This window comes from Anthonomus grandis, chromosome 17 (genome assembly GCF_022605725.1).
Source record: "Anthonomus grandis grandis chromosome 17, icAntGran1.3, whole genome shotgun sequence".
In the NCBI taxonomy this organism is placed as follows: domain Eukaryota; kingdom Metazoa; phylum Arthropoda; class Insecta; order Coleoptera; family Curculionidae; genus Anthonomus; species Anthonomus grandis.
The window spans coordinates 8,722,216-8,742,115 of record NC_065562.1 but is presented as its reverse complement, the minus strand read 5'-3'; the positions used below and the strand labels follow the sequence as shown (position 1 = coordinate 8,742,115).

Below are 19,900 nucleotides of genomic sequence, written 5' to 3'. Positions count from 1 at the left end.
TTGATAGCCCCAAAGTCGGCATTCCGAAAATCGAAATAAAATTCATCAAGCATTAGTGAAGATGAGTCAGTTTGAATATTAATATGATAAGAAACGTGGTGCAAACTATTACTAAAAATGCAGTCAACAGCAGCTGAAATATTAACATTATGCAAATCAGAAAATACCAAATTTAAAAATGTGTTTCTGTTTTTTGGTACGTTATTGCATCGAAACATATTATGATATGAAAACATTTCAGCTAATACTCGGGCTGGATAGTGTTCATTGCAAGCTACACAAACCCCATTAACACGATTTGACCAAACCGCCTCAGGTAGGTTGTAATCACCGAACACCAGCACCGATGATTGTTGGTAGCTTTCTCAGATTTCATGAACTGACATCCCATGTAACTCGTATTTATCGCGTGTAGCATTTGGTGGAATATACACTCCACCAAAAACAAATGACTTCTTGCAAATATTTACTTCTACATATACTTCAATTTTTCTAGATTTAAATTTATTACTAACTGCTATAAGCACCCCATCACCTCTAATCTTTGTATTTGATTCCAGGCTACGGTCAGTGCGGTAGATGGTATACCCAGGCTCAAGAATTTGTCAGAGATATCCTCATTCAACCAAGTCTCAACTAGGATTATGACAGAATAGTCAGACAGCTGCACTCCGTGATGAAATTGTTCAATTTTAGTACGCATACCACCAACATGTTGGCAGTAGAGGCTTAATCGTTTTTTGAGTTGTTATCACCATCTTGAGACCTCACATTTTTCAACGGCACGATCTTGGGCACTCCTCTAATGTACTTGATTCCCAGATTTTGTTCTCCATTATTAAGGCGATTCGAAAGAGTAAGCTTTAGTTCCTTAAACTGCTTTCTCTGGAGAAAAGTCTGATCAGGACCTAATTTAACACCAGTGTCACTATACACTCTGCTCCTCAAAATCTTCAATGCCACATGTTCATTAGCAAGAAAGGCCTTGATAGGTCTCACTCTTGTACCCCTCTTCTCAACACGAAAAACTTTACTAATTTGATCCTCTGGTGTGTCCTCCACCACGTTCTGAAGCAAGCTTCTAACTTTATTTGTATCAAACGCCACTCTCTCTCTGGCATTCTCAGATGTCGACTCAGTCACATTGTACAGCATGATGTTCTTAGATCGCCTCTTTCGCTCTTCAAATTCCTCAAAAAAATCGCCACCTGTATCTGAGGCAATGAGTGCTCTGTTTTCACCTTCACTCTGACAAGTAGATCTAGAAAAGGCTACTTGAAGGTCACTTACCGCCTGTTTCAAGGTAGATACTTCCTGTTCCACACTTTCAATACGCTCTGATTTTTCTTTAGTCAGGTTGCGTATTTCCTGCAAAGTCTCATGCAATTCAGTTCTCTGATCAAGCATAATATTGAGCATATTTGAAAATAATGCAATAACATCTTTGGTGTTCACATTCTGTTTGTTCAGAAGAGATGACATCTGGTCCTTAACTCCATCAAAGGGAGAGGTCAGGTAACCGCCGACCGGGGCTTTGAGAGAATTGCTATTGTTGCGTCTTGTCCCATTGGTGACAGTCATTTTGCCGCTTTTGAATTTCAATGGTTTAGTAGAAACCTTGGGTTTAACACCCTACGAGTCACTTGTACTAGGTCCGCAAGCACCCATGGAGACTCTCCTGACTTCAGTTCTGGCACATACTTTATATTCCCAATCATGTGCACCCGTTTTTTCGAATGTCGAAAATATCAAGTCAAATTGCGCATTACTCAATTCCGTACATCCCTTGTGAATCCATGTGCAGCACTTTTTGCACTCAACAGCATGTTGATTTCGTCTGATATCACGTTCACAAATCGAGCATACATATCGATCCGCCATCCCGTGGTTAACCCACGATTGAGAAACTGGACCCAAGTGTAACCCTGCTCACAAGTGTAAACCCAGCTTTAGATGCTCGTCTGGCATGTGATCTCGTGAAGTGAGGCCCAAGTTTAAAGAGAGAGAGAGATTGACTGGAGTATTTGACTTAACAATCGAAACAAACTGAAAAAGTGACAGTCCAATGAAAACATGTCGAAAAATTAATAGGAAAACAGCAATTTTCACCTTACTCTGGGGCGGAAACTTACCACATTTATTCACAGCGGACAAACACACCTTCAACTTCACTTTTCAAAAGTTCTCAGGATAATCAAACTTAATAAACTCACAAAAACAAGTAAAACATCGGGACAATGTTTTAAATCGAAAATTTTTCATAACTTTTTCAAAATTGACATGTAACTTTTAATAAACAGTATTAAAGTTTTTCAAGGAAAATGTTTGACTGTTTTAAAAGGTGGAAATTTAATGAATAAATTTCCCTTAAGTTTTCAGAAAATTTTAAAAACCTTTTAGAATTTATTAAAATCTTTAGTTGTATTATGACGACTTAGTGATTTTATGTAAATATGAATTTAGCGAATAAATTCACAAGAAACTTGAGAAACAATATTAAAGTTTTTGAAAGATAACGTTTGACTGTCCTAAAAGTTGGAAATTTAACGAATAAATTCACTGAAATATTTTGAAAAGAGAATACAAGAATTTTTATTTAAATTTTAATCCCTTTATTAGTTTTATTTAAATGTAAATTTAGCGAATAAATTCACAAGTAACCTTTAAAAAACAGTATTAAGGTTTTGCAAAGAAAATGTTTGACTGTTTTAAAAGGTGGGAAATTTAGGGAAATTTATTCGTTAAATTGAATTAAGTTTTCAGAAAATTTTAAAAACCTATTAGAATTTATTAAAATCCGTATTTGTATTATGATCCCTTAGTGATTTTATATATGTGACTCAACCAGTCCAGTCCATTTGCCTACTAGAATAATCATAATAATGAACAGCCTTGATCTGCTCTTCAGGTATGTTAAGTATGTCTATCCTGAAGGAGACTGATATAGAAGGATGGTATGGATTTTTCACCAGTATTGATAAATTGACACTTATCAAAAGACAATTCACCGTTGGAAAAAATAAGATCTAAATTTTGAAGCATACTATTGCTCATTGTATTTACTTGGCTTAGATCATTGAGACTGAGGAAGTTGTTTATTAAAATAGTTTTATCACAGATTCACAATAGGTAACTGCTATAGGGTGAGTTGGGTGGAAAATAAACACAAGAACATCTCGGTGCAAATGTATAAAGGTACTTTTTATTTATAGGGCTTCTTTATTAGAGTCAAACAAAATAATATAATGAATATTTGTGGTACATAACATTTGCAAATAAAATACATAAACCACAAAACAGTGAAATAAAAGTGAAGAAAAAAGAAATATGATTCTGGCAGATTCGACGCTGCCTAATAGATTACTTCTGCTATCAGGCTCCACGGAATGAACTATATATGCTCATCTAATTCATTTTCTAATTACTGTTTATATTTTTTCCTACCACAGTATGAAAAACTATGTGAATTGATTCTCTGATAATATTAAAAGACATTAATCGACTCATCTAAGTTTATATATGTAGCAATGAACGCTTTTCCTTCAAACCATCTTACAACAATGATATCGAACCATTACATTTATATGCCGCCTGTAAATATTACATATTTGATCCATTTACCTTGATTGCGTTCAAGGTTGCTTACCGTTAGTTTCCCAAGAATTCTAAGTATGCGAGAAGTCACGCTATTTACGATCTGCGTATCGCGTTAGAGTTTTTTTTGGGAACAACTGGGAAGCGCAATTTAACGACTTCGGTAGCACGATCGTTGCCTTGATCGCTTATTAATGACACCCTTCCTCTGCTTAGGTCAGTAATAGATTGTTTGTTATTCTCTCATTTTCCGGAAAATTTATTTTGGGAAGATGACGAGTTTCCTTCCTAGAGGTATAGGAAACAGGATGTAATATTTTTAAAAAAGCGTTAAAGCAGGCCAGATCGGTAAAATCGTATTAAAAAAGGACCACTAAAAAATTATGCTAGTGCAGGTTAGCTGACCCAGTAAAAACATTTATTTGGCACAATATCGATACATGTAGTGCCATTTAACTGATTTACATTCTACTCTATAAATAAAACGTTCGTGCTAACATTCCTGATGTCCAGAAAGTTTATTGCGCCAAATAAAATAGCCGATAGTATGTCTTCTTGTAAGAAAAAACACGTCAATAGAATCCGTAAACAGGACGTATAAATAGGTCAGAGTTTGAGATTTTTTTGTAATTTTGAAATGAGCAGATAACAAAGAGCGTTTAATTTATGCAATCGACGAATTTGCCAGTGGAATAAATATTTTGTTTATAAAACATCTTTTTAAAATGTATTTTCGATATTAAGTTCTTTTGCCAAAATATGAAGTTTTTAGACATGCACAATTGCCACAAATTAGATGATTATTTTAATCATAGAGGTTAATTGCTAGTGTCGCCTGTTGCAAAAATGTACCAGGTGGCCCCTTTAAAACGTTCTGAGTTTTCTGGGTGTACCGAAAATAAATTAATTACTGAGGGTCCTTTGATGTGAAAAAAAAAATTTTGTTAGTCCCTAGGTCGCCTGGGCAAGGATTATTTTTTTATATTGAATGGGTTGCTCTATAAGGGCGGTCCAGACACAACGTCTTATCAAACATTTTATCAACTCAGGCAAGTCGCATCAAGTAAAACGGCGCGTGTAGACCACAAAACGTATGTCTTGAATCATGATCGAAATAAGGTTGTACGATAAGTCGAAAATTTGATGTGCGAGGCATCATTTTATGAAAATTGTTAAAAGACAAGTTGAAGCGTGTGGACAAACTTCAGTTTTATCGCAAATTGTTTTAGTATATTTTTGTAGTATATGAAATAATAATTAAAAAATGCAAGGAAATTGATAAGGCGGTAAACAAGGAGACAGTTAACAAAAAAATTAACTCTTTACGTCCGTTTACAAAAAAGAACGCGCAAAAATTAAAAAAAAACCACTATAAGTGGTGCTGGTGAAGATGATATCTACAAACCGACGTTGTGGTATAGTTTAGGTGAAGTTACTTGGTCAAGCTCCAAAATTGAGTGTGTACAAAATACAATTAACATATTACATATATTAAAATAAGCTGCAAAATATATTATGATATTTAGTGATCGATTCCCGTATATATTTATACGGGATCGATACGTATACGGGCTCGATTCGAGCCTTTCCACGGCACCAGAAAATGTGTGGAAATGCATGAAGGACACTTTAAACATTTGGTTTGAATTATTTAAATTATTTTTTATTCTTTAAATTGTTTATTTTAAGTTGTTTTTTTATTTATTTTATTTAAATTGTTTATTGTTTAGTAAAATAATTTATTTTTTATCGTAATGAAATTAAAATTTTCGATGTGACAAAAAAGTTTTGAAGGATCCTTGTATGGATTTTATTTTTTTGCACTAAAACGGTGCGCTGGAGGGCAAAAATGCAAGGGATTTGTTTTATTAAAAATTACCAAAATATTTCGAAAAAATTTTGTTTTTCAAAAAAACAGTGGCGTATCTTTTTTTTTATAAAAAAATTAACATACATGTGCTGCAACTCCGTCCCTGGACAGGCCAAATCCCCTGCAATTCCTCAAAAAGTTGCCTCACCACCTATTATTAAAAACCTAAAAGTTTCATTCAAATCGCTATACCTAAGCGTTTTTAATACAGTTGAAAAATTTCAATACCCTGTATGTGTAGGTGCAAAGTCTGTGGGATCTATTCCCAAAGCACGTCTTTTCCAAACATTACTACTTGCAGAACTTTAAGAAAAATATCCACAGACATCTTCGAAGCACTGGCACTACTCGTGAGTACAATAGGGTTTGCCTTATTGTGCCAGTGTATTCCGTAAAAAAAATAAGAGGATTTTAAGAGGCTAGAGCACTAAAGCACCGTTCCGAAAAGCCTACTAATTTTGATGGAGATAATGTTTAAAAATAAAGCAAAAAAAAGTGTTTTTCTTTATCAGGCTGTAAACTTTTTACCCCGAGTGGTTTGTTACTACCTACCTGATTGTATTTTAAGACTTGGCTTCACGATAACTGATGGATAGCAGCTTGTCAAAAGAAAATTGAATGTTGATAAAGTCTGGGCTTATTTTCGGCCAAAAACTCTATTACACTTGTAATAACAGCCACAGTTTATGCGATGGAATGAAATGGTCCTCGAAAAAACCTCGAAGAGAATGTAAGCTGTGAAATTTTTGATGATAATGTATTCCTAATAATACAAACTAAGTAATTTTTTAGAAGGATTCTCGCTGAAAGATGCTCGATAGAGAATTCTCGCTGTGGAGACAACTAATTTCCGCTGCAACAGGATGCTTTTTGAATGAGACATAAATTAATAATATAATATGGTGAACGCTTTCTATAAATTGAATATGATGTACACATAATGGAGACCCTAGAACAATAATCGAGGTGAAGAAACTAAACTCCCCAAGCAACAGAACCTTGATGGTAGAGGTATTACGAAAGTCCCTAGTATAGCCAACATCTGTAAAGAGCTAAAGACCCCAGACAAATGACAATTGGTCGTCGAGCAACATCAAATGGTACGGACATTTAACTACAATCCATTATGAGACTGGTGAAATCACGATGGTATATTGAAAAATGATGAGAGAAATCCTTGTGCCACATCCATTGGCACCCGGATCTTATACGATAATTCAGAACTAGCACTATTTGTGTTCTACCAGGTTTTTGAGCAAATGCAGGGAGTTTCCATGCACATCCTCTACTTTACTTATCAAAATATCATGGTTAACTTGATCAGGTTCATTGCCTCAAGCAAGAAATCTGTGAAAATAAAAAAATTAACTTTATGGGATGTTCTGCAAGAAATCCATATTGTTAATCCACGAAGGAACAGTCACAAGAAAATCACAAATGAAAGTTTCCAAAGTCTTGGGATTATCTTCAGACTTGAATATGGATTTGGTCAATTGCTTACATCTGATTTCGAAGGCTTCGATATTATTATAAAGTCGCTTCAAAATCCTGGGATAAAACATACAATTACCTTAAATATCTGAAAAACGGAACAAATGACCGTGAAAGTCTGGAAAATATGAAAATGGTTGGAAGAATCAAAAGGCCTGGAATGTAATGAAAAATTACGTTATATGACCGAAAGATATGCACACTTGACTACAAATTCCTGAAAAGGGAGGTGCAGAAGGACATCAATAGGTTTCGCAGGTGAGTGTGATGCTTCAAACATGTAAATTCAGAGTGACCATAAAATATTGGAATCTGGACGTAGATCAGCTCGTTATTACAGGTACTTTTTACAGTTTATTTGGACGATTTATATATAGTTTACTGTAACACAACCTCCTAATAATTCAAATAATGTTGAATTTCCAAGCAGTTTCAGCAATTCAGAGTACCTACTTAAAGTTCGTATCATTTTGGCGTGTTTTTTGCTATAAGGAGATCGCTATATTTAAAATAATTTTCTGGCCAAAGCGATCCATAGGATGTGCTAAGGGCATTTATATATTGCCGCTTTTAGAAACGTTGACTGTGAGTCGAAAGTTCAAAGTAAGGCGTAGGATGTCGACTTTCAGTTCCATACATTAGATGAAGAAATCGGGAGCAAAATAACATTGGAAGCTAAAATATATTTCAGTTATTTCTAATATTTCCATAATTCCGGCACCCTCAACCCTAAATATATTACATACGTTACTGGTAAAAGGTCTATATTTTGATATAAAAAAACTATTTTAATAATGGATATTTTAAAGAATCATACCAAAAGAGTTACTAAGTTTTTTATATCACGTGCCTAATCCTTTTTGTCGTTTATTTTTCCCAGCGTATCAAGGCTTTTAATGTATAAAATAATAATAATTATATGAAAACAGCAATTTTAACCCACTTAAGCTGATGCTTAAGTGGTTGTAAATTAAGAGAAAACTGACAATGCCAATAAGCCAAAAAACACTATTAAAAATGTTTATCTAATTAAGTAAGTAATGAAATCCTTTTTTGTATTTTTCAGAGTGATTCTATAGAGTATTTTCTGAACAACCTGGATCGAATAGCGCTCCCGAACTACACGCCCACTCACAAAGACATTCTTCACTGCAGAAAAGCAACGAAGGGGATAACCGAGTTTCTCATTCCCATCAATGGCATCCCATTCCTGTTTATCGACGTTGGAGGACAGAGGTCTCAGCGGCAAAAGTGGTTTAAGTGTTTCGACTCTGTTACTTCCATTTTGTTTTTAGTGTCTTCCTCCGAGTTTGATCAGGTAATAGTTAGTTATATTACTATAATTTGATTATATGTAGTTGTCGTTAACGATAATTTATTTTCTTTGATCTGAGCGGAATTGTCCGGGCTCTTATGTATTTTATACGTAACATGTTTTAATATTTATTTACAAATACCAATGCATACAACGTATTTTTTTACAATAATTCAATAAATATTAGGCCACTTGTAAAAATACTTACCGGAATAATATTCGACGTTTATCTTCTATACTTGAATTCTTGTATGCGAAAATATACTATTTTTTACCATGTGATTATTTTCAAAGTAAACAAAGTGGAAAATTTATATTAAAAAATTAATGAAACGTTTTAATTTAACTTCTAACAATGGATAAGTCATTAAGAACAAACGAAAGTTTAAAAAAAGAAGCATAAAAAACAATTTACTATTTAAAACTTACTTTACTATTTTAAACGTATTTGAGTAGTAAAAAATTAGTACTTAAAATAATTTCTTTGAAATGTTGTCCGGAAGTAGTTCTATGATAGTGTACTGAATGGGTTTAACTTGTAAGCACTCTCTCGAGGATTTTTGCTGGAGTTCCAATAATGACCCATGCTATATTTGCTTGCAAAGCATTAATCGATTGTGGTTTGTCGACATATACTATGAAGCCTTAATTTAGACCTGTGAATTTACAGTCCCACAAAAAGTAGTTCAATGACGTCAAATCACATGATCTTAAAGGCCAGTTTGACAGATCTCCGTAGCTAGATAATTTGCTCATCAAAATGTTTCTTCAATAACTGGACAGTTTCATTCAAAAATTCTACCAAATACAATTTTGATTGTTTCCATGTATTTTGTAAGCTTTCCATCAAAGGTCTATAGAAGAGACCCGAAGCTTGAGAGCGACGACGAATTAATTGTTCGCGATATTACCTAACTCTTTTAGCTGAACCACTCTTACCGATCCTAGTCAGTGTAACGATGTCCAACAGTGTAAAACTGGACCGAAGTTTGCGAGTGATGCTTTCAATATTGGTCCAACCTCGTTATCACGATGCTTTCAGTAGGACGATTAGCAACGCCATAAATTGTCCGAAGTAGACGAAAAACATTTTTCACTCAGCACTTATTTTGGAAATACAATTCCATAATTTGTAAACGGTCCTCTAGGGTAAGCCTGTTCATGAAATGTCGAAACTATACTCAATAATATTCTGTGATGCTGTAAATTTTGTGTTTTTGCGTTTTATAAAAACGTATGACCAGCATCTTTGGGAAAATCGATGAATTTTTCGAGTTATACTTTTTATAAATGAAATGAATGGATCATGCGTGTCGAAGTGTGAAATTTTATATCTTGCAATGAAATTTTAAATGGATATATGCTGAAATGAGACTAGAATGCAGGTTAAGATCTGTTCATGGTATGTCTGACATTGACACCGTTTCATAAACGCGTAAATTGTCTTCCTTTACTCCTATCCTAAATAAGGTTTGGGAAAGAATCATGACTGAACATTATTTTATTCATTATTCTTATCTGTTAAGGGGTGAGTTATTGCACCACAGTGTTCTCAAAGGATTGACAATAGCTTTTGTGTACTCCACTGTCTTGTTCTTGCCTTGCTCCTGGAACCTGTCACTCTGACATATCCCAAATCACTGAACACTCTGACAGATCGCAAATCTTCTGGTATATGGCTGATCGAAGCTTTTCTAGATCAATTTGGGGTTTGATGGCCATTTCTTTTGGTCCTCTTGCTTTATTGGCCAGTTTATTTGCTTTCTCATAACCATATACATACATGCTTGTCCTATTTGGGGCATGCCTGCCTCTTACTTTTTAGGGTAGGCTATGCACTATTTCCCGAAACTCCTCTTTTGGCAATTTTATGAAGTGCGCTTCTGTAGTCTGATTGTCTATACGCATTTTCAAGCGTGTCCATGTCCTTGTTTACTGCCCAAATTATGTTTCCTGGTAGTACACTCCACTCCTACTGAACCATCTGCTCTAACTGATCTGTCTGTCTACATCAAGTCACTTCACTAAATTCATCTAATCTCAAAACCTAATAAAATTCGTAACAGTCCGACTCTGAATATAATAGCAAGCGCCACTTGGCGCCACATGAGTGCTCATTATTTAGTTCGGCGCCTATATCTCGATTTTTAATTGTCAATTTTAATTATTATTGAATTTTCGTAAAAATGTTCCATTTTTAAGAAAAAAATAAAGTTTGTCTTTTTTTTCAATAGGCTACTGATATAGGGTGTCTCTAAAAGATCTGTACAAAATCCTAGGGCATATTCCTGAGGTCAAAATAAGCCGATTTAAAGCAACTTACCTTAGTCCAAAGTTGCTTTGTTGCTCAAGTTATTTTCACTTTGAAAATTGGTACCTAGGGGTTTTTTGATATGACAAACTCGAAAATGGGCATCTTTTTACTGTGGCCGATAGAGGGCGCTCCATATTGCACTCTTGGTGGTGTAAAATGGCCATAACTTTTTTGCAAGTGTGGTTTTTATTTTTTTTGTAAAGAAACCAATTTCCCTAACGCTTTTGAGTAAAAACGGTACTCTTGTTAGAACCCGCTAAAATTAACCGTTACCAAAATATTTCGTGTTTTAGTCTTTGATGCCGCACCGGAATAATAAAAAATTGAAATTAAATTTTTTGCGTTGTTATTTTTAACGTAGTTTGCAGGTGCAAGATTTTTTAAATTTAATGAGAAACAATAATTTATTTAAAGTAATTTTAATTATTATAAACTTTTAACAATTGTTCAAAATGACCTCCGTCAACACCAATACACATATTAACACGGCGTAAAAAGTTTCCATCAACTCCTCATCGTTCTTCAGTATGTTGGCTGCATTTTGAATCCTTGTCCATAACTCTTCTTCTGTATTAATTGCTCTAGAGTACACCATCGTTTTTAAAGACCCCTACAAAAAATAATCTAATGGAGTTAAATCCGGTGAGCGTGGTGGCCAGTTTACAGGAGCTCCTCTACCAATCCATATATTTGGATATTATTGACGCAAATAATTCCGAACATTTAAAGCGAAACGCGGTGGAGCACCATCATGCACGAACCACATATTTTGCCGAAGTTGTAATGGCAATTCTTTTAACAAATTTGGCAGCGTATTTTGTAAATGTTCTAAATAATTCACAGCAGTTAGCCTTGGTGGTAAAATTACAGGACCTATTATAAAATTGCCAATGGTTCCTGCCCACACATTGACCCTAAATTCATGTTGAAAATAAGTTACTAATAGTGGAATTGAGATTCGCATCAGCGTAAACATGTTCATTATGAAAATTAGTTACACCACTTCTTGTAAAGCATGCTTCATCTGTAAACAAAATTTGCTTAGCAAAATGTAAATTTTGTTGTCTGTTTTCATTGACAGAAGCCCAAACGTTGCTCAAAATCCGTAGGCAAAAGATCTTGTACCATTTGGATGTGGTATGGATAAAGCTGCTGTTCTTTCAACGTTCTTTGAACTACATCCTTAGATGCTCCTACTTCTAAACCTAAGCATCTCGTGGTTAATGTAGGATCTTCATGAATTCTTTCCACAATATATTCCTCCATCTGAGGAGTCCTTATCATACGGTGCCGTCCATAACAGGAGTAACTATCAATCGTCTCTCAATAGCAGCAAATGTTTGATGATTTGGTATACGCCGATTTGGAAATCTTTGCCATGTAACCTAACACTTTTCCGGGCATTTCCTTCACAATACCCAAAAACTAATAAAATATCCGTTATTTCTGCAGAACTATTTTTCAGCCATTTTAACAAATTATAAATTTAATTTTTCTTAACAAGCTTAAAACGTCTTATTTATTTTCGCACTAGCAAATTCTCACTGAAACACTTATCGTACCAAATCAAACAATGCTTTTTTCTTCCGAACATATGGGTGATAACGAAAATTCTTTATAATAAAAATATTTGTTTATTATGTATTACTGTTCTACACATACATACAAGACTTAAAAAAAATCATTTGGCACCAATTACTGACTGAATTTCATTATTAAAGCTAATAACTTTTCAATTTCTTTTCAAACAAAAAAATTTCTTAATTCCGGTGTGGCATAAATCCCGAAATATCTTGGTAACGGTTCATTTTAGCGGCTTCTAACACAATTATATTTTTACTAAAAAACGTTCAAATGTTCAAAATGGTATGTTTTCAAAGCGCAAAATGTAAAAAAAGGTAAGTTGCTTTAAATCGGTTTATTTTGACCTCAGGAATATGACCTAGGATTTTGTACAGAGTATTGTACAGAGTATTTTGTACACCCTGTATATGAGATCATAAAACATACATACCAAAGCTAATACTTGCGAGACCAAATATTGCTTCTGGGCCACAACTCAAAATTGCCATATTTTTCAGGAGAAGAAATATAGAATTGATAGTATAATAAAATTCAAAAATCATGCAACAATGTTTTAAATAAAAAATTTACCTATTAATAACGTTGAGGCAGGAGTTTCGAATTAACCAAGGACATGGAATCATCTTACTCCTAGCTCTCTCTTTTTCTAGCTTAATGATATTTTTATTTTCGGTTTGTTCATTTCTGTTTGGCTTAACAATTGTCTTAAAGTCTTTCAAGGCAAGTTCTTTAAGTCGAAACAATTTCTCTGTAACAGCTCACTGACATATACGGAATTCCGCATTTCTTGCCCTTCAAGTAACTTTAGGAATATATATTATTCATCTTTTATTTCTTTTTTTTGACGATATGGTATTTATGAGTTTTAGTTTGTACTTTTTTCATCTGTTTTTCATAGTGGTAGATAAATGTAAAGTAGTAAATTTAGGTTGAGAAGTATTTCTGACCGTTATCAAGTGTAAAGTTACAACCATAACTATTCGACAGGCTTATATACTAAAGGCGTGTGTAGAGGTGTATGACGTCTGGTCATGCGTGAAAATGCGTGGTGTCATTGCAGTGTCCTGACAGTAGGGGTCTCTAGGTGTTAGGACTAGATACTGGCCTGGTTGATTCCTTGGTTTTGCGTGATGTAAGTTACTTCCAAGAATCTTTTTTTCTTCCAATGTTCTGTCCAATGTATGTTGTGGCCATTGGACCAAGCCCTGATCTGGAACCTTCTCCTGTTCGGTACACAGTTTTTGTGATTCCCATATTAATTGAATCAGAACGATTGGAATTTTAGTGTATGTTGGTTGCAATAGACTAATGTTCTTAGGGTCCATTGTTGTTCTTTACAAGAATATTTAAGGAGGGCAGACAGTTAGCTAGCTCTGTATCACTTTTGTCCCAAATAATAAATGTGTCATCGATCAAAAAAGAACCCCAAGAAAAAGAATCGAAAATACCCCGTTAATTAACAGCCACTTCACAGCCGTCATTGGAATTCTTGATATTAAAATAAATAAATCTTAAAAAGCAATTATTGCTTCCTCTGACAAGCTGTCACTGGTTTCACCGATATGTTCGACTGCTTTTTATAAAAAGAAAATATTGTCATTTAAATTTGCTTAATACTTTTCATTAAAAGATCATAAGCCTCCGGTTTATTCCGGCTTTATATCACAGAAAATAGATTATCGTTAACGGCAACTATACTAACGAGTTTGCATTCCAGGTTTTAATCGAGGATAGAGAAACCAACAGGCTGGAAGAAGCACGAAACATATTCGACACAATTGTAAATAACAACATATTCAGTAAGGTTTCGATAATATTATTTTTAAATAAATACGACTTGTTAAAGAAAAAAGTGAAAAATCCGGAAACGAATATCGCCTGGTACTTTCCGCAGTTTCGTGGCAACAGTCACGTGGTGGACGACGTGGAAAATTTCATTTTACAAATGTTCACCAGCGTGAAGAGGGACCCCGCCAAAGCGATTTATCATCATTTTACCACCGCCGTAGATACCGAGAACATAAAAGTGGTATTTTATTCCGTTAAAGATACCATTCTTGACAGGAACCTGAGGATTTTGTTGCTGCAATGAAAAACGTTGCGTGTTATCTACTTTGGGCTGTGTTAAAACAGATCAGAAAATGTAGGGCGTTTATTAATTGAGTGCCGATTATACAGGGTGTGAGTTCTTGGGTGATTTTAAGAAGAAAAGTTAATGTCAACGTATGTTCTTAACCTAATAATTTATGAGCTGTAGGGTTTTTAGAAAAAAAATACTTTTTTATCACTCTTAGATATTTTTATATAAATTTCATATTCAGCGTCATATTTTGAATGAAAAAAATGGTATCATTTCTCTAAAAATCAAAATAATTTTTTAACTTCAAAAATCTCGTACGAAAACTAGAATCGTCCGACGCACCGTTTTCCTGTAAAAGAAATTAAGACCAAAAATTTATTTTTCTTTGGTTTATTGAGGCTGCTTTTCATATTTGTTGAAATTTCGTAGGCACCTACCATATGTAAAAACCAAGTAGATACGTATGGCAGAACGATACTAGATATGTTTTCTTGGAACAAAGATTAGTTTTTCTACTTTCAACAGAGACGTTTACATAGGCCTGATATTGAATGTTTGATTAGGAAAGAAGATCAACCAAAAATATAATCTACTTTCGTACTTACATTAACCAAAAATTAATATATAAACTGATTTCATTTTGCTACAATATTTTTTCCTGTTTTAAATATATTTTTCGCAAACCACCTAAATTATATGGTTATCCAGAATAAGTTTATTATACAGTACAAATTCCCAATTAATTTTAACTTTTTTATAATAATTATGTGATTCAGTATAATTTTTTGTATATTTAAACAAAACAACAATAATTGCTTAATATCTAATACTTTGTTAGGACCACAGAGGAGAGATGGTTTATTAACAATTCAAATAGTAAAATGACTATTGATTTTTGTTTGTCATATTTTTGGAGCAAAGGTCTGGATACTACCTCTAATCCTAATAAAACATAAATACACTTTTTCACTAAATAATAAAAATTAAAACTATACCGGGTGTCTTAGGAAAGTGGTTCGCCCCTATAACTTTTTTAATTTTTAAGTTAAAAAAATGAAATTTGGTACGTGGATGTAGCCCCCAAATTGGGGTTGGCTGACGTTTTCAGTTGTTTTCTGCCACTTCCGGTTTAACCGGAAATTACCCTAACTTTCTTATTTTGAATAGGATTCAGTTTTTTTTACATATTTTGATAGAAAATGACATTCTAGAAAAATGATACCCCATATGTTAACTTTTGACACCTAACCTTTAAATTATTTAATTTTTTATATTTCAATCTAGAGTGCCATGAATAATTTAAAATCGTTAATTTTACATCAAGTAGTTCTAGAAAAATATAATGTTTTTCACAGCTTGCCTAGATGCGTCTAAAGTTTACAAAATCGTATTTTCAAATTTTTATACCAAATTATTTGAAAAAAAAAACATTTGTTAACTATGGTAATGAGCCACCCTAGTTCCATTTGAAAAAATGAGTCAGAGCCGAAAATACGATTTTGCAAACTTTAGACGCATCTAGGAAAGCTGTGAAAAACATTATATTTTTCTAGGACTACTTGATGTAAAATTAGCGATTTTAAATTATTCATGATACTCTAGATTGAAATTTAAAGAATTAAATAATTTAAAGGTTAGATATTAAAAATTGTGTCATTTTTCTTAGATTATCCAGGGATATCTAACCATTTGGTCTGTGTTGTTAAAAGTCTTCGATCATTTTTAATTTTCTGACGTATTTTGCGCAAGTTTAAAACGTCTACAAGGTCTTGTTTAGTTCGTCTATAAGTTTCTTGTTGTCCAAATATTCTACTACAAGTTCAGCAGCTTCTTAGCCTCTTAGTTGATTACTATTTTCATTTCAACCGAGCTGATTCAAAACTCGTTTGACAATATCGTCGTTGCCGAGGAGCTCATAACCTGGCTCTTGTTTATCACACTGTGTCTACCTCTCAACCTCAGTTTTATCGATTTCCTTACCTCTCACTAATACAGTTAGTTTAGCTATCGTAGTTCTTTATCTTCCTCTAACGTCGTTTTATAAAAAGCTCTTTTGAAAGTCAACTTTTTCACTCAGCATGCATTTGCCACTGTAATAATTGCGTCCTTAAGACTTTCCAAAACGTCATCAGATTAACTTTATCCAACAACTTCTGACCTGTTTTATCTCAATACCCTGATCTCAATTAATGACGGTGATTAGTGAAAAAAAGAATCTGATGACGTAATAAATTTTCATCATCGGATCTTATGGCTGCCTCCTTGGGATGAGAACTAGCATTATCCGGAAGAACAAGCACCTTTTGTGACAATTTTTCCTTTTTTAAATAAGACTGTCCTTTAGCAACAAACAACATTGTTTTACCTTACTTGTAACTAAAGTTTTTTAGGTATTGCTCACCAGTATAACCCTCTTTTACTGTTTCATCAGCGTTATAAATTGGAGAAAGTTATTTTTTGTATACGATCTTCAGTTCATAGCAAGATTCCACCAGTACTTCTCCGTCGGTACTAAGTTGTTCGCCTTAAAGTATAAACTCATGAATCCCGTGACGACCAAAGCATTAGTGCAAATTATCATCTTATGCTTAGCACACGTTTTCTCAAGAGTATGTTCTCCGATTTAGACTGAGATAAAATATTTTAGATTCACTTTGTTTTTATTATTATCGTGTATAATTGAGTTTTTGTTCATGAAGATTGAATGATTTCCAGGGTTGGGCTGGGTATCGACAGCTCCAAGCACTGGCGCTATCGATATTACATCATGCATTGTGGTGACGAGATTTCGATAAAACAGCAAACATGCAATTTTAACAATAGGAAATAAGAGTGGTGTATTGACGCGTTTGATAATACCTATACTATTAAAAATTACTTACGGTACCATTTTACCTTAATGATTAAAAAATATGTAAAAAATTTCATAAAATAAAAAAGTGATTTTCTTCTTAAAATTTGAACACTCTGCAGCTCAAAAATTAAGAAGTTCATATAATATGTTAACATTGAATTTGTTCTTAAAATGGCCCAAGGATTCATTTCCTGTATTATCGGCATTCAATCGAGAAACACTCCGTATATTAGAGGGAAGACTGACTAAAGATAAAATAAGTTAGCTTTGTTCGTCCAGCGGTTTTAGGTTTACAAGCCTCGGAAGGGTCGTAGAGTACAAAAGAAAAGTCATTTCGCAAGTCCCTTGGTTGTGATTGATTTAAGTATAATTTCCCAAATTATTTGAAGCGAATTGGGAGACGCTTAAATCATAAAAAAAATGTTGTAGCTAAAAAAAAATCTTGTGATCGTCTCGTTTTGTTTTTTTTTTTTTAAATTAAAACTTGGGACATAACATTGAGGTTGGACCAGTTAGTGTAGGTTTCGTCGAAATTGTTTTAGAGGTCACCGAAAAGTCATAAAGCCAAAAATTACGCATTTATTTAACACTTAAAACGTTTAAATTAGGTTAAAAATACAACTATTGTTGCGGGATTCTATTTGCCAGTTTAAATTTGTTAAAAACGATTTAATGCCTTAATGGGATAAAGAGGCTAGTGCTCGAAGCAGCTTGGTTGCCAAAATGGTTAATTTAGACTAGGAGAATTGTCTAATGTAGAATATTTTGAACATTGCCGTAATTTTTGTATAAATAGGGTCAAGTGGTCCAAAGTTTTAGAAATAATTTTTTATTATTTTATTAAAATACCTCGTTGCCAGACCTCCTTCCAGTGTAAATCGGAAATGGGTATCCATATTTACAGTTTTAGAACTTTATTTAAGTGAGGGGGTTAAAGCCATAGAGGTGTCAAGGATGATTGTATTTTTACAATTTAGAGTTTTAACAAGGTTTTTTAGAGTTACTATAATACATTTCTAAAAAAAGGCACTGTATTACACTATAATTAAATGTTGGTAAAATACAGTTGTCTAAGGTCTAAATTAAATTATAAAAATTTAATTAAATCTTTAATAAACTTTTAAAAGCCATCAGCGTTTTATTGGGTCATAATCGCTTTCGAAAAAATATTAAATTTTGTAATACAGGTTGAACCAGAAACAAGAAAAACACGTTTTCCAATACAATTTTCCTTAACATAATTAAAATTCGTAATATCTTCTGTTCCGCCTTTATATTATTACCAGGGTGAGATTTTGATGAAGAAAATACCGAATTCTTACAGTTTCCTCCTTTTTAATGGATATGAATACCAAAACCTACTATCTTTTTACAGCAATACACTTTCTTAAATATATCTTTATGACATAAACCAATAATAGTTTATTGCTTAGTAATATAACATAGTACAATGTATGTTCCTAAAAAGTTTTAATCGATCTTGCATGGAATTTCATTTAAATCTGCCATTTCCTTTAGTATCACTGGACCCTATTTGAACAAAAATATTCTCAAAACTAGAACTATATTTGGTAACAAAGCCTAACCAAAGAATACCTTATTTAATACTAATGTGTTCGATAAATTAGCTACAATTTTCCAATAAGGTTTCACAACTGCCAATAATACCATGTGCCTACAGTTTTTTTTTATGAATAAATATTTTTTCTAACGTCAATTTACAAAAAAAGTATTTATTAATACATTTATATATTGTGATAAATATCGGCATGTTTGCTACTATATATTTTTTTCCAAAAAAATGTGTTTATTAAATATTAAGTATGTATTTTGTACATAGGTTGTATATACACTCTGTACAAATAATATATTGGATCTTGTGTGGATGTTAATGTTAAAACCTTATAATATTATCAAATGTTATCCATTTATTTCCTCGAAGCGTGAATGATTTACGTGTAAATGCAAAACTAAATTACCTGCAGAAAATATGTTCAAATATATCAAATTCACAGGAAGCCTTTTGCTAGGCTGGGACATATGGGTTCTAAAAATATATTTTATTGTAAACATAAATCTTATATGCCTGTTTTACGTTCTTATTAATTACAACGGTTTTATTTACTTCGCTTAGTTTGGTTTATAGGGTGTATAAGTGTAATTTTATTTCAAAAATACATTCTGATCCTTTCATTCTTATAAGTCTGTTTATCGTATACATGCAGGTTTTATATTGTACAATTTTTAAGTTTGAATTTAAACAGGTAATTTATTTAATAATAAATAGTTATTTTATTGGTTGCTAAACGTCTTATACATTGTACATTTTTTAAATAATTAATGCACATAGTAAAAATATACTGTATCTTTATTTTAGTTGTATTTTGTTTAAATATTTTTTTGTAATTGTTAATAAAAATTATTGTAAATGTATATGTATATGCAGTTTTGTTTTATTTGTAACACCTTAAATGTCTGCCCCAATAAAGGATGGAAATGAAGACCATGAACTATGTGCTGTCTCGAGAATATTATTTCGATTTGTATAAATTATACAGTCTGGCAACGTGGTAAATAAGTCGTGTTATGTTTGTTGCAAATTATTTGACAAAATTATGGTTTTTCCTATAATTAATTGGAAGCTCATTTTTGAAGGTGCTTTGTACTTTGTAAGTGTACTTACGGTAATATTATTATACGATCGTGGTAGGTACAGTTTTTTTTTGGTTCCACTCATTTTATCTGCTGCTTTGATTGACCTAGCGAAACTAAGAGTCATCTGTCCACATTGCCAATTG

General features: G+C 33.0%; 1 protein-coding gene across 1 annotated transcript in view; it reads left to right on the top strand.

The window, feature by feature from the left end:
• LOC126746121 (guanine nucleotide-binding protein subunit alpha homolog) overlaps positions 1–19,541 on the top strand; it is a 49,282-nt gene extending 29,741 nt beyond the window's left edge. Inside the window, exons 2-3 of the mRNA XM_050454227.1 lie at positions 8,022–8,273; positions 13,886–19,541. Coding sequence (XP_050310184.1) covers positions 8,022–8,273; positions 13,886–14,260 — 627 coding nt within the window. The 3' untranslated portion in view covers positions 14,261–19,541. The remainder of the gene's footprint in view (positions 1–8,021; positions 8,274–13,885) is intronic.
• Positions 19,542–19,900: the final 359 nt, after the last annotated feature.